At 32.7% G+C, this 12,501-nt stretch overlaps 1 protein-coding gene across 1 annotated transcript in view; it reads left to right on the forward strand.

Moving 5' to 3' along the window:
* LOC119071165 (ABC transporter G family member 14) overlaps nucleotides 1-6,814 on the forward strand; it is a 72,435-nt gene extending 65,621 nt beyond the window's left edge. Inside the window, exons 4-12 of the mRNA XM_037175922.1 lie at nucleotides 1,241-1,332; nucleotides 1,401-1,520; nucleotides 1,586-1,785; nucleotides 1,855-2,110; nucleotides 2,178-2,503; nucleotides 2,563-2,770; nucleotides 2,837-3,145; nucleotides 3,298-3,412; nucleotides 3,487-6,814. Coding sequence (XP_037031817.1) covers nucleotides 1,241-1,332; nucleotides 1,401-1,520; nucleotides 1,586-1,785; nucleotides 1,855-2,110; nucleotides 2,178-2,503; nucleotides 2,563-2,770; nucleotides 2,837-3,145; nucleotides 3,298-3,412; nucleotides 3,487-3,676 — 1,816 coding nt within the window. The 3' untranslated portion in view covers nucleotides 3,677-6,814. The remainder of the gene's footprint in view (nucleotides 1-1,240; nucleotides 1,333-1,400; nucleotides 1,521-1,585; nucleotides 1,786-1,854; nucleotides 2,111-2,177; nucleotides 2,504-2,562; nucleotides 2,771-2,836; nucleotides 3,146-3,297; nucleotides 3,413-3,486) is intronic.
* Nucleotides 6,815-12,501: the final 5,687 nt, after the last annotated feature.

Below are 12,501 nucleotides of genomic sequence, written 5' to 3' on the forward strand. Positions count from 1 at the left end.
AACAGCAAAAAACAAAAGTCGCGTGAACTGATAATAGCCAATGACATATTAGTTTCATAAATCTGGTATATAATTGGTGTAGCAGCAAGTAAATTTCAACCGATATTCAGAAGAAAAAAAAATTATTTGATCGAAAAAAGTTTTTTTTTTTCATCACCAATGGAAGCAGCGGAGACGGTTGTGTGTTGCAAAATATAAACAAAACCTGACACAGTTCGTTGACCGACATTTTTGTCGAGCTATTTTTGGAGCTGCATTTTATTCGTTTATGTTTTTATTTTATTTATGTTCTGCATGTACCGAAGGTGTGTGTTTTTGTTTGTGTTATGTGTATGTATATTGCATGTGGAATTCATATTAGAATGGCTGGTTCACCGGCAGTGTGGTGTGTATGATTATTGTGGTTTCAACTGTGAACATTATATCCACTATAGCTATAAATCGTGAAATAATATTATAGTTCATATCGCCTAGGTGACGATGCTCGACGATATACCATCTAGTTCTCTGGCTTCACTGAACTTAATTTAGCGAAATTAATTTCAAAATTAGTTGGTATCCACAATGTTGTTACGTATTTTGCTGTAGGTAAATAATTCGACCGTAGTCGCAAATATTATTTAGATTTTAGGTACGATCATACCTATATTGCTGGAAGTTGAGTATTTTCGAAACTATTTCACTGTTTAAATAATAGATATTTAGCTTAAACCTTTGTATTCATATTATTGCAGAGTAAAACGTAAACAACACTGTCGATTTAGGGAACTTTCAATCCTTATGTAGATCTTTTGAAATTTACATAATACGGACGTTGTAAAACGCTATGCAAGGCCACTTACCATTAAAATGAAAAATCACGTGTGGCTATTATTTCAGTATAAAGAGTACTGGATGCTATCGTAGATGCCCCGGATTTGGTTCCTTGAAACGAGGAGATTGACTTTCCTTGCTTACTAGCACGTTGTTGCTAGTTAAGACAAATTGTTAGATACAGAGACATGACAGTATACAATGAGAACTTACTTGTGTTCTCCTATATCTCCTATATGTAGCAAAGTGTATGAACAAAACGAAGTAAAAGATTTTGAATCAACAAATAAAAGAAATTTTAAACAACAGAAGTAACAGACACTGAATGAATAACCAAACACTCACTTACCGTTTATAATAGGATAAGAAAATTGAAATTATTGACGATAGCAACAAAATAATTAATTTTGTGAACATTTATTTGCAGACCCGGGCAAGTTTTGGCTGTTATGGGCCCTAGTGGATGCGGAAAAACCACATTATTAGATGCATTAAGCGGCCAAAGACCAATCGATTCAGGTAGAATGCACTTTATCGTGATAGCCTTTCACGATGAGAGATTACTACTTTCGATTTGTTGTTTTCAGGTAGCATAAAATTGAACAAAGAACGATTATCAAAGAAATGGCGACGAAAGATCTGCTACGTACTGCAGCAGGACATTTTCTTTGCCGAGCTCACTTTACGCGAGACACTGGAATATACTGGTAACTATTGATAAATGGAAAATCCAATTTTAACGAATAAATTTACAAATAAAATGATATTCCAGCCATGCTACGATTACCGGACAAATTGCCAAAATCGGAAAAAATGCGTTGCGTAGATCATATTTTAGAAATTTTGGACTTGACACCATGCCAACACACAAAAATTGGTGATTATTTGAGCAGAGGTTTGTCCGGTGGCGAAAAGAAGCGAGCAAACATTGCTTGTGAGCTGCTGACAAATCCTTCCATTATGTTATTAGACGTAAGTTGCGAAAGGTTTATATTCGGCGTTGATGACGTGATGGAACAACAAAATGTCTCCCACTTTTAGGAACCCACATCAGGTTTGGATTCTCATGCTGCCGCATCGTTGATATCATCTTTGCAGCGATACGCTCTACAGGAGAACAAAACTGTTGTTATAACTGTCCACCAACCGTCTTCCCAAATGTTTCACATGTTCGATAGACTGTTACTGCTGTGCAAAGGTCAGACAGCATATTTTGGTAATGTGGATCGAGTTGTCGATAGTTTCCAAGAAATCGGGTTGACAATGAAGGACCATTACAACCCAGCTGACTTTATCCGTAAGTTTTCTTTTCGCTTCGACATGACTTGTTCAACTGAAATTTTCTTTTCTTTTTTCAATTGTAGTGGAGCAAATCAAATCATCTTCTGAAATTAGGGAAAAAATTATCGCACACGCACGCGAAGCTCGAAAGTCTCCCTCATACCCCTCCGAATTAAATAGCGAAAATATTTTCTCGAATTATGGTGATTTGAGACGACTGAGTGGATTGGATAATATTCTATCGCATGCGCATGGCGTTGGAGTCGGTGTTACAACGGAAAAGCAAATGATTGACGAAGAAAAGCATTTGTGGATTGACACACAGTCGCACACAAGTTCGGCATCGTCGGATAGCCATGACAGTGACTGTGGTTTAGGGTATCCAACAGGCTTTTATACACAATTTAAGGTACGATAACGGTGTTTTGTTATGCAGTTCACGTCTGCTAATGCCTGGTTTATGATTAGGTTTTATCACAAAGAAATTTCAAAGAAGCACGACCACGAATGCTTTCTCCATTGAACTGGTTCCAGACATTAGGACTGGGCGGCATGGCTGGTGCACTATGGTTTCAATTACCTCGAACTGAAGAATCACTGCACGACATCCAAGGATGGATGTTTTTCTCACAAACATACTGGATGCTATTCGCATTATTCGGAGCTTTAAGTTCATGTGAGTTCATTTAACCGTTTTGGGGTGAATGAAGTTTGACTTCAATTTGTTTTTTCTTGTTAACAGTTCCACCTGAACGTGAAGTGATTAGCAAGGAACGCCGTTCCGGAGCTTATCGCTTGTCCGCCTATTATCTAGCCAAAATGGTCGGTGAATTGCCATTAGTTATTACGTTACCAGCAGTTTATCATTTAATTAGCTACCCCATGTTGGGTTTTAGTAGTCCTAGTCTATTTTTCACAATGCTGGCGTTTTTATTGTTAAATACAATAGTGGCGCAAAGTGTAGGTTTCTTTGTCGGCGCTTGTTGTATTGACATGAATTTGAGTATAACGGTGAGCGCATTGTACACACTGGCGACACAATTATTTGGAGGTGAGTGCACATTGTTTAAATTATCATCAAATAACTGGTTGTCGTTTTCACGACCGACGACTGGCAGAACAATGTGTTCTTTGTTGAAAATTTGTATTTCCATTTCAACATTTTGCAATGCTAAAACCAATCAACCAAATTTCATTCGCCAGGTTATTTGTCAACGCGATTTCCACCATGGTTAGAATGGGTACGCTACACATCCATGATACACTACGCTTATCAGAACATGCAAATTCTGGAATTCAGCGAAGGCCCACCCATTTTGTAAGTGACTCAATCAACCACATTCAGCGAAAATGATATTTTAATTTCGTTTGTCTTCTCTTTCTCAACCATAGGTGTGCTGAACAGAGTAAATTTTCAATATGTTCCGAGGAGCATGCACGCGTGATCCCAGTCGATTCGATATTATCTGAGCAGGGGTGCAACGCACCGCTGTGGGTGAACACGTTAGTTCTGCTTGGCTTTCTCATTGTTTTCCGTCTATTAGGCTATTTTGTACTACGTTATGTACGATGTCCGAAATAAAGACAAAAATATATTGTGAGCGGTTGAATCACCAGCAGGAATATGCCCCGCTACAATAATGATAAATTGGTGGGGTTAAACGAGGGAAGGAAAATTAGGATCAACTTGAATTTAGAATTTACAATGAAATGAGAAGGAACAGAAACATACAATTACGATTAACATTTATTTTCACAATTTCTTTTGTACGTGACTTCTAGAAAATTTGTAAGAATAAAAAAAAAGCTACAAGCCGGTGCTTCCTGTGATTTTACAAATTAATTTAAACAAAAAAAAAATGAAAATGAAAAGAAAAAAAGTAGAAAAATAATGGTTTGTGTCTTAACTAATAAATTTTATCATCTTTCTGCAAAGAAAAGAGTAAACGTTTTTTAAACGAACAAAAAAGAAAATTAAAAAAATTAAAATTAAAATTATTAAATGAAATATATAGCGTGCCTTTTCATGTTTCGAAAATTTTTTACGAATTTTTTACATTTTTTTATGGCGTCTTAAATGATAAAAAAAGTGGGGCGGACGTTTTCCGTCACAAAAACAAAAATTGGCTCGGTCAATGTGATAATTCGACTCTACGAAAAAAAAAAATTAAACAAAAATGAAAAAGCGAAATGAAAAACAAAAATTTAAGAAAAATTATGAAAATCCGCCGATAAAACCATGAGATCCATAAATTGGTCGTGTTTCAAGAGTGTCACAATCAACCATTAAACTAATTAATATATTAAATTCGTACTTGTTAATCGTAAAATGAAGAGAAGTTAAAAAAAAAAAAACAAAACAAAAAATGTGGAAAAGTGGAAAAAAAAAGTTAAATAAAAATGTGATTTGTTTTATTTTGAATTAATTATTTGAAAGAAACACTTTTAATTGTAATCATCTCTATATTGCTCTTAATTTAGACTCTTAGATTAAATTCAAACCGAAAAAAATTAAATGGAAAAATTTAACTAAATTTAAGGAATTTTCTTTTTGATTTTATTTCAATTTAATTTGTTTTTTAATTTTTAGTTTAATTTTAAGATTTTTTTTTTTTAATTTTCACTATAAAGTATTCCTACAGTTAAGTTATTGTAAGTGTAATTTTGAAGCAAAATATGATTTTTTTTAAAAAAAGAAATAAAAATTTTTATTTGTTATATTAATGATTTATGTTAAGTCTTACAATTATACAGAACATTATTCTGATAGCACATTTGTTTAAAGAGACAAATTGTATCAAATTTGGGGATACTATATTGAAGAGTTGCTGATCTAATACCAGCGTATTAGTCAATCCCTTTCTCACATTATCAACACAATGTGACTTCTATTCAACATCGATCATTGGACTAGCCATTTATACTAATTTTACACTCAAAATCCATAAAAATCCAAGAAAAAGGAACAGAGACAACTAATGTGTTGATCACTATTCAGGCTTGCTGTGAATTTAGAGCAGTAAGATATGTCTCCTGAATGCAGTGCCTATTTTGAGGAATTCTATTTTTAAAAATTCTTCAATTCTAAACAATTCTAAAATTTAGGAATTTTATGGAATTTTTTAGAATTAAATTCATAAAAATAGGCGCTGCCTGTGCATCTCTTCTGTGGTTTTAGCACATAAATCTTCGATCATGTTATCGGAAGATCGTGGAATGATTGGGAGATCGATAAGTTTACAAAGTTGTTATACGTAGAATACTTCGCCTAAGTATTTAGATGGTGAAAGAAATCCTAAAACGGCTAATCGCGACTGAGATTCGTTGTATTAAGTAACGTTCGTTACCATTGTTATTTTACTACCTATTTTCTTCAACAAATCAAGGCCCACGGTTCCAATGATTCCGGATGTTTCAGATGCCGCTGATTTTGACTCATGGCTCCCCTTTTGCAGTATGCAAATAGGTCTTCTTTAACTTTCGGCAGACTGCAAGCGCATCTCGGCTTAGTTTAAAGTTTGTCTGTGATGCAAACGTGATTGTTGACAACCGATCACATGTCGGTCATAGAAAGTTTGGGTTGGTTGGGAGTAAGTATAGAAGGTAGTCCCCTTTTTGATATTTTTGTAAAAAAAATCAAAACACAGAAAAGTTTGAGAAACATTGAAACATTCACGATAACGTTTCCGCAGCAACTCTTCTTTGAATCATAATTCTACAAACAACGAAAGAGCTTGTTACTAAATGTTGTCTACGATTTTCTATTTGTCGTTAAACTTGTTACGTTGTATTCAGGAATGTAAAGAATAATTTTTAAACGGAAAATCATTCATTTAATCACAAAGGTAGCGATTAAAGGAATGACCATAACGGTGTGGCAGTCAGTTCTGGAAAACGTTTTCAATTTCTCAATACATGTGTAGTAGATAAAATAAGAGAAATCGCATTCATATTACTAGCCCAATTTTTAACAAACAATTTTTCTTTTTCTTTTATTATTCGAGTCTGAATATAATCGTGATAACGCGATATATAGCGAAAATCGATAAAAAATTAATTTCGAGAATTTTCTGTTCTTTAAACTAAGAATGCAAAACGTAAATTAATGAAATAGCTAAATTACTCGATATTCAATTTTGATCATAAAATTAATGGAAAGTAATAAAACGTTAATCGAATTTATATAGATTTATTCGACAACCAAAATATTTAGACAATTTTACTGCCAAGGAAACTAACCTTCTGGATATAATGTATACCAAAGGTGCGAGAGGCTGTATAATATATTTGACCATCATTATGAGTATATACAATGAATGGTATCGAAAAATCTTTAACAAACGGCTAGATGACGGGATCTGTCAATGACAATGACGAAGATTTTGAATAGAAACATTTGAAAATACTTTGAACAATTGAATTAACAGATTCTACGACCAGCTACAACGTGACAAGCCTACCGTTTGTAAAAGGTTAACTTTGTAAAACAATATTGTAGAAAATTATCCCGAAACTCCTCTGGAACAACAAGGAATGCGTAAGAATGAAACCGAATAAAAATTCCATTTCAATTTACTGGACATTTATTAGCGAAGATGAAAATTCTCAATTCGATCAATGTATTTTGAAATAAATATTCAGTAAAACTAAAAAACAAAAACCGAGATTGATGTGTTTATGAACGTAACTGTGTATGTTAGTCGTGCCAAATTTACATGATCACACGTAAAAAGTAATACAATTACAAAAATAAAAGCAAATGAAAAGTAAAGTAAATAAATTATACGAATCCTATAAAACAACAAATAAATTAAATAAATTTAAAAAAATTAAAATAATTAAAATTATTGTATAATGTAGGATGAACATTATAAACAAGCACAATTTATTACCATATCAGATATAATGAAAATAAAAATTAAATTAAATTAAAATTTAAATCAAATAAATAAATGAAGGAAAGATGAGATAAATAAACAAAAGAAAAATTAAATTAAATGAAAAAGATCAACTAAAACAATTTTGTATATATAAAATTGATAATATTAAAATAATTAAAAATTAATTATCTAACGCCCTTTTTGTATAAATTAAAGGAAAAAAATATTGAAGCTACAAAAAACTGCCTTTTTTTCTATATTATTATATACCCCCTAATAATAATGAATAATTGTAATTGTAACGTTTTATTTTATAGGCAAAATAATTCTTTTTTGTATCTATTTTTCATTCAGTATTTAGAAGATAATTTGATTTATCGTCATTGAATAAATTTCATCATTATTTCGTTCGATTGATTAGAAATTTCTTTTATAAAAGACACACACACACCGCTAAACAACAATAACGATAACAAAAAATTCATTATGCATAAAAAATAAATAAATGTACTCCATTTTTCATATAAAATAAATAAAGAAAATCATGTTATAGGAAAAAATAAATAAATTTAAAAGAAAATCATAAAATAGACACATTGACGTCAATAATGGGACAAATAAAAGATTAATTTACAAAATGACAAAGAAAATAAATAAAATAAAGAAGAAAAAACGCTAAAATAATAACAGAAATAATTTATTTTCAATTTTAACGCCAAAATTTTGATTTGAAAAATATCGAGCTTATGATGCGACCAGTCAATATATCAGAAATGCCGTTTATATCGTACATACCTGTTAGGAAATGATAAAGTTTCTTGTACCTTTGACTGAAAATCACTTGAAATGCCCATAAAACGCTCTATGAATTCTTGAAAACGACCTTAAAGCTTTTTACTATAATAACTTGAGCAATTCTTAACCGATTTTCAAAATTTTTGTTTTGTTGTCAATTGAAGAATCAAATGAATAATTTATGAATAATTGTTTTCTTGTTATCTCGTTGCCTAATATAGAACAAAAATCCAGCACGAGCTAGGGCGCTGAAGGCAAATTCTCAAATCGAATTCGCTGAAAATATTTGAATTTTTTTTCTCTATCGCGACAAAGTTCATCTATTTATCAACCGACTTTAAAAAAGAAATTGATGAAATCGAACGATCTATAAAAATGTTTTTTTTTTCGATAACACGACACTTTCAGGAAGCGTGAAGTTTGCGTAATTCAAACGAGTTTTGTTTTACAACTATAGTGATTTTTTATACCTTTGTATACCATGTAAAGAGAGTCGCCACTCTTATGTATGTGGCAGATAGATCGAATGAAACAGATTTTTTCAGTAAAATCGGAATGTTTAGATGATTGCACCAGTAAAAAGAATAAGTTATCGCCGAAACCATTACTAAACGTTACCACCTACCCCCATAGAGACAGATATTATACAGTTTCGGAATGAGTTGAAGTTGTTGGAGTGTTGTCATAGAGGACTGAATCCCGATGTGGAAAACACGTTTTTGTATCTTTATAGTATCAATGTTATTATGTTTAATGTGTGGAAGAGCTTTCTTGCTCTGTTAACCTGGCATATACGCTATTCATCTGTTATCGATAATGACGACAAAAATAATGACAGCTCTGGATAATATGGTCCTTTATACAGTAAAATGAATGCTAAAAAAATTGAAGTACAAGATTTGAAAACAACCGATTATAAATACTTTGATCAATGGAAGTAATACACCCGATAACAATTCTGGTCATATGCTTTCCGTCTTTAACAGATTAAAACTTCAAAATTTCTTTATTTCATTTGCTTTGCACTGTGAGTTGCAATTAGTCAGATGCGAAAGTGTAGCGCAAAAAAAAGCCGGCGTTGCTACTTTGGGTTAAGTCAACTCTGCTATTGTGGGGTGAATAAACTTGCAACTTGCTTTGAACATGAATATAAAAACCGTTTTACGATATTATTTTAAAAAGTCTGTTACATCTATTATTTAAACCTTTACAATCCACTCGATGCTATTCATTCCACATACGATATTATACGTAGGTTACAGCGAAGGCTATGTAAATGGCCGATTACATAAGATAACAGATGGCATATTCTTCAGTTTGATGGCTCTCCACAATAAGTGTAATAGGAACACCGTTTCTGTTACATGATAGATTTCTTTATCACCTAAACGCGAGGACGTAAAACAACATTTTAAATCTGCTAAGGGTTGTATATCTGCATAAAGAAATTCACTAACGCTTCGAATTACATTCTTGGTGTATCGACTGGCTTTTCATGTTATTGTCTAAGTAGCTTCACAGAACTCGTTTTTATCGTTGTTTCTGGTTTGCTTTTTTTGGTTTTTAACATTTTGTTTCCATTTGTCAGCCTTCATAAATACGTTGTGTCTTTGGAAGTAAAACAACAACAAAAATTCTAATTTCCGTTTAAAATTAAATTTGTATAAAATACGATAGGTTTTAGTTAGTCAATTATGTACATTTATAGGTTAGCTTTACGACATTATTATAATTAAATTAACTAATTGTAATGAAAATGATATCCTTTTTGTTTATTATTTTCGGATAATGAAATTTTTATAAAATATTTAAAAAACGAAAATCTTTTATTTAAAATATTCAAAACTCGACCATTCATCGACAACAAAAATAACTGTTGAGTTATATGCCTTGTGTGACAAACGGATAGAAGTTCAGAGAAAGTCTGTAGTCATCTTTAGAGTCTCGTCATTATTGTGTATAAAGAGAGGGCGATAAAAAGTACGAGTAGCGAAATTCTTCTGCTGCTGTTGGTCAGGCAGATATTAGTCATTCAGACAGTTCGGATAACGACAACAAAAACAATGACAAGCTCTTGGTAATAAGGTCCTTAATATAGTAAAATGCTTGTTAAAAATATTGAAGTACAAGATTTGAAATCACGAGATGAAAGAAAAACTTGGATCGATTGAAGTAATAGACGCGATAATAAAACTGGTCATATGCTTGCCGTTTCTAACAGGTTATTGTGTGGAGATACATATTAAATTGACTTTGGAAAAATATTTGTGTTTTGTTTTGGCACCTAAAAAACCTCTTCTTATCACACTATTTCTTTTGGTGAGCAACGGTACGCAATAAATTACCACAAATTATCAAAACTGAAATTGAATAAAAACAACAGCCGAAAAAAGAAATAAAAGTTTTAAATTGTCATTGGGAAAAAGCAAATTCTTAATAAACGAAATTAGTAAGATGATGCCTGCCTGAGTGAAACTCCCTCGCATAACAACGATGAGTTGCGGGTTAACCGGTTAACTTTACTCTGTCGTGGTACTACCATAGATCATTTTCATGACCTTGTAAACGTCAGACACGATCCCAACTGTCAGACATGTCGAAAAATATCGAATGAATTGAACGAACGATTTTCATATAAAAATCAGTAAATTGAACGCAGTTAACGTCAATTGATTGAGGTTAAGGACTACTTGACGAAAAATTAAGTGGGGTTACGTTGACAAGTACCGTATAATGGAAATGATCTATATAATAGCACTCTAGCTTCAAGCATTACTTTTAAAGTCAAACTTCACAAATTGAGTTGTTTCTCCTCCATCTTACTGGAAACTATGTAACAGCTTCACAAATTTTTTTTGGCATTATGCTAATTAGGCCAATAAGACCAATAAGGTATGAAGAATTGATAGGAACTGGGCTATACTTACCTCAAGAATGACATAAATTCAACAAAGAACCAAAAACTCTGATAAAAATTCCAAAAATCCTTAGGTTCTAGAGCTAGGAAGACTTTTGAACCGAGTATCAGGAAAGGTGTTATACTAATATTGTACGTTCTGCAGTTGGTTATCATCATAAGAATATGTTTCGGCTATAGCAATCATAAGGTTGTGATACACAAATAGAGCATGTCACGCGTAGTTGATACTGAAAACTACAAAAGCGACACCTTTATTTTCGAAGCTGAATTTTCATGAATACAATCGTTTCGTGAAGTTTTATACTGAAAACTACAAAAGCGCCATATTCAGCTGTAGAAAAATTGCTGACAAGTGTATAAACCGTCAACAAACAAAATGCCTTATATGCTGTTGACGGGCATCCAGAGCTATTTTTCTGACCGGTTTCTGACTTCTACGAAGCGTGGAAGTTCTGGCCTATATCTCAACATCGGCATCATTCCGCCAGGCATCATTCGAAAGGCAGTGACTTTCCAAATTGATGAAATGGGCGGTGTGAACTTACATCAAATAAGGGGTTTTCCGGGTTTCCCTTTTTGGAAACCGTACGTCTAATTCGGTTATATATGGCATTACCTCCGCACTATATTTACCTTGGGAAAAGCTCTCTATCGACGCCATTGTAGATTTTATTTCACTTAAAAAAAGTTGTTCCACGAAATGTTGGTACTTGAACAGGCTTTCAAAGAAAAAAAGAATTTTCGAAAAAGGATTCTCATTCAGGAGATATGAGATAATAAAAAAATTTAAAAAATGCGAAAGGATTGACATAAGGCATTACTCCACAGGCGTTACAATGTAAAATAAGTTAAAATATTCATAACTTCACGGCGGTAAATATCCATAAAATATCATATAGATCATTTTCATGACCTTGTAAACGTCAGACACGATACCAACTGTTAGACATGTCGAAAAATATCGAATGAATTGAACGAACGGTTTTCATATAAAAATCAGTAAATTGAACGCAGTTAACGTCAATTGATTGAGGTTAAGGACTACTTGACGAAAAATTAAGTGGTGTTACGTTGACAAGTACCGTATAATGAAAATGATCTAAGCTGTGAAGTTGTTTGACAAAAAAAACAGTGTCGACGCGAGTAGTAGTAACTTTATGACAATTTTACTAGAAATGTAAATTATAGAAAATTCTATTACATCTGAGCTTTAGTATCCAAACAACATTTCTCCAAAAGTTTGTTTTTGGATCATGCCATATAGTAGAATGATGTTTAGAAACTAAGAAGAAATGTAATAGAGTTTTCCCATATTTTAGTACATTCTGTCATAAAATTACTGCTGTCACTGCGCTTATTTTCAGGTGAACCAACTTCACTGCTGTGACATTTCATAGGAATGAATCAATGTGAAGTTGTTTCACAAAAAAATAGTCCAGTAAGAATGAAGTACCATAAAAAATGTGGCGCCTCTACAGGCCAACCGACTAGGCGAATATAACCGAATCAGATATGCGGTGGCACGAAAGTTCGATACAAACAGAAAGTCGGGCCCTCTGTTCTGTAAATCGTAGTTGACCATTTTAAAAAAAGATGTCGTTGGCATCGAACTTATGTGCTAAACCGCGCGTATGAATGGCATTACCTTCTCACTATATTTACCTTGTTCATTTCGAAATTCATTCAAAGTCGCGATAATGAAAGGATAAGAGTGGTCGAGTCATTCTGCCTCTGTCCTATAGGCTTGTTCCAAGTAACTGTAAACACGAATTTTGACTGGCCGAACGAACACGATTTCATCCACAAAGATCG

Source organism: Bradysia coprophila (genome assembly GCF_014529535.1).
Source record: "Bradysia coprophila strain Holo2 chromosome IV unlocalized genomic scaffold, BU_Bcop_v1 contig_144, whole genome shotgun sequence".
In the NCBI taxonomy this organism is placed as follows: Eukaryota; Metazoa; Arthropoda; class Insecta; order Diptera; family Sciaridae; genus Bradysia; species Bradysia coprophila.